The following is a 2127-nucleotide window of genomic DNA, read 5'->3' on the forward strand; positions in this document are numbered from 1 at the left end:
CTTGAAAGAGAAGCTGGCAGCAAACGCTTCCTGCGGCGTGCTGCAGTGCTGCCGCTGGCCACCCCACAGCCTTTTCATTTTGCTGCTAAGAAGACACGGGAGAAAGAAGTCAGCTATTACGGCTTGAGGCAGAGGTCTGCTGCTGCTGCTGCTGCTTCTGCTGCTTCTGCTGCTCCAGGCACTGCTTTAGGGGTCGACCCCGTTCCTGCACAGCTCTCGACACCTGCAGCAGCACCAGCAGCAGCATCAGAAGCAGCAGCAGCAACAGCAGCAGCAGCAGCAGCAAACCCATCTGCTGCCTGGGGGGCTCCTATTTGCATGCTGAGGGAATGGTACAGCACCGCAGAATTGGACGGAGGAGATTTCTCTCCCGTGTGCCCTGCAGCAGCAGTTGCTGCTGCTGCTGCAGGCGATTTCAGCAGCACCAGCAGCAGCAGCAGCGCGGGAGGCGTTGTGCTGCCTTTTAGAGTTACGCCTGAAGAAGTGGCGGCAGCAAATGCGCTGGTCAGAGAACCATTGGACTATTACGTTACTGTAGGCTAGCAGCAGCAGCACCAGCACCAGCACCAGCAGCACCAGCAGCACCAGCACCAGCACCAGCACCAGCAGGAATGCAGCAGATGCGGCACAGAAGAGGCCATAGCAGAGGACCAGACGAGGGCGGCAGCAGCTGATTTGGAAACATTTGCGGCGGCAGCAGCAGCAGCAAAGCCAGCAGTACAAACTGCAGCAAACGCTGCAGCAACTGCAGCAAACGCTGCAGCAACTGCAGTGAAAGCAGTGCCAACTGCAGCAAACGCTGCAGCAGCGGAAGCAGCTGCATGAACTGCAGCAAAAGCTGCGGCAGCAGCAGCCGCAAGAGCGGCAGCATTAACTGCAGCAGAAACATCTGCAGCTGACAGCAAAAGCTGCAGTTGCAGCAGGAATGAAGGCAGCAGTAACTGCAGCAAAAACAGCACCAGGGAAGCAGCAACAGCTGTAACAGCTGCAGCACCAGCAGCAAGGGAAGCAGCACTGGATGCAGCAGAAGTTGCAACAGCAACACCAGGAGTTGCAACAGCAGCAGCAACTGCAGCGAACGCTGCAGCAAGAACTGCAGCAAAAGCTGCAGCAAAAACTGTAGCAAAAGCTGCAGCAAGGACTACAGCAAAAACTGCAGCAGAAGCTGCAGCAAGGACTGCAGCAAAAGATGCAGCAAGGACTGCAGCGAAAACTGCAGCGAAAGCTGCAGCAAGGACTGCAGCAAAAAACCGCAGCAAAAGCTGCAGCAAGGACTGCGGCAAAAACTGCAGCAAAAGCTGCAGCAAGGACTGCAGCAAAAGCTGCAGCGAAAGCTACGGCAAAAGCTGCAGCAAAAGCTGCAGCGGCAAGACCAGCAACCGGAGAGAGAGTGGTGAATTTGCTGCTGCAGAGGCAGCAACTGCAGCAAACGTAGCAGTGGCAGCAGGAGCAGCAACTCAGCAGCAGCAGCAGCAGCAGCATCGGAAACAGCTGCAGCAGCTGCAGCAGCAGCAGCAGTATCGGAAGCCGCTGCAGCAGCTGCGGCAGCAGCAGCAGCAGCATCGGAAACTGCTGCAGCAGCTGCGGTAGCAGCAGCAGCAGCAAAGGCAGCAGCAGCAGAGGCAGTGGAGCCAGCGTGGAACAGGAATACTTGTAGTGCTGCATCTCATTGACCGACAAACAGTGTTCTTTTTTTCTTCCGTCAGCAGCAGCGACAGCAGCAGCAGCAACAACAACAGCAAGAGCAACAGCAGCCGTAGCAACAGCAGCCGTAGCAACAGCAACAGGAACAGCAGCTGTAGCAGCAGCAACAACTGTAGCAGCAGCAGCAGCAACCGTAGCAGGAGCAGCAGCAGCAACTGTAGCAGCAGCAGCAGCAGCACCCGTAGCAGCAGCAGGAGCAACAGCATCAGGAGCAGCAGCAACCGTAGCAGCAACAACAGCATCAGCAGCAGCAACCGTAGCAGCAACAGCAGCAGCAGCAGCAACCGTAGCAGCAACAACAGCAGCAGCAGCAAGCGTAGCAAGAACAGCAGCAGCTATCGTAGCAGCAGCAGGGAGCCGTGCAAGGCATGCAGCAGCAGGAGGGGTAAGCTATAGCAGCAGCAGCAGCAGCAGCGGCGATGG

The 2127-nt window shown here is 57.1% G+C and overlaps 1 protein-coding gene across 1 annotated transcript; it reads left to right on the forward strand.

The window, feature by feature from the left end:
• Nucleotides 1-318: 318 nt before the first annotated feature.
• ETH_00032625 (uncharacterized protein) lies at nt 319-1590 on the forward strand (the record flags this gene model as incomplete). The annotated part of the gene is made up of 2 exons (XM_013379386.1): nt 319-374; nt 903-1590. The coding sequence occupies 2 exons, from the start codon at nt 319-321 to the stop codon at nt 1588-1590; spliced, it is 744 nt and encodes a 247-aa protein (XP_013234840.1).
• Nucleotides 1591-2127: the final 537 nt, after the last annotated feature.

The sequence above is a fragment of the Eimeria tenella genome, genomic scaffold (genome assembly GCF_000499545.2).
Source record: "Eimeria tenella Houghton genomic scaffold, Eth_scaff261, whole genome shotgun sequence".
NCBI lineage: Eukaryota > Apicomplexa > Conoidasida > Eucoccidiorida > Eimeriidae > Eimeria > Eimeria tenella.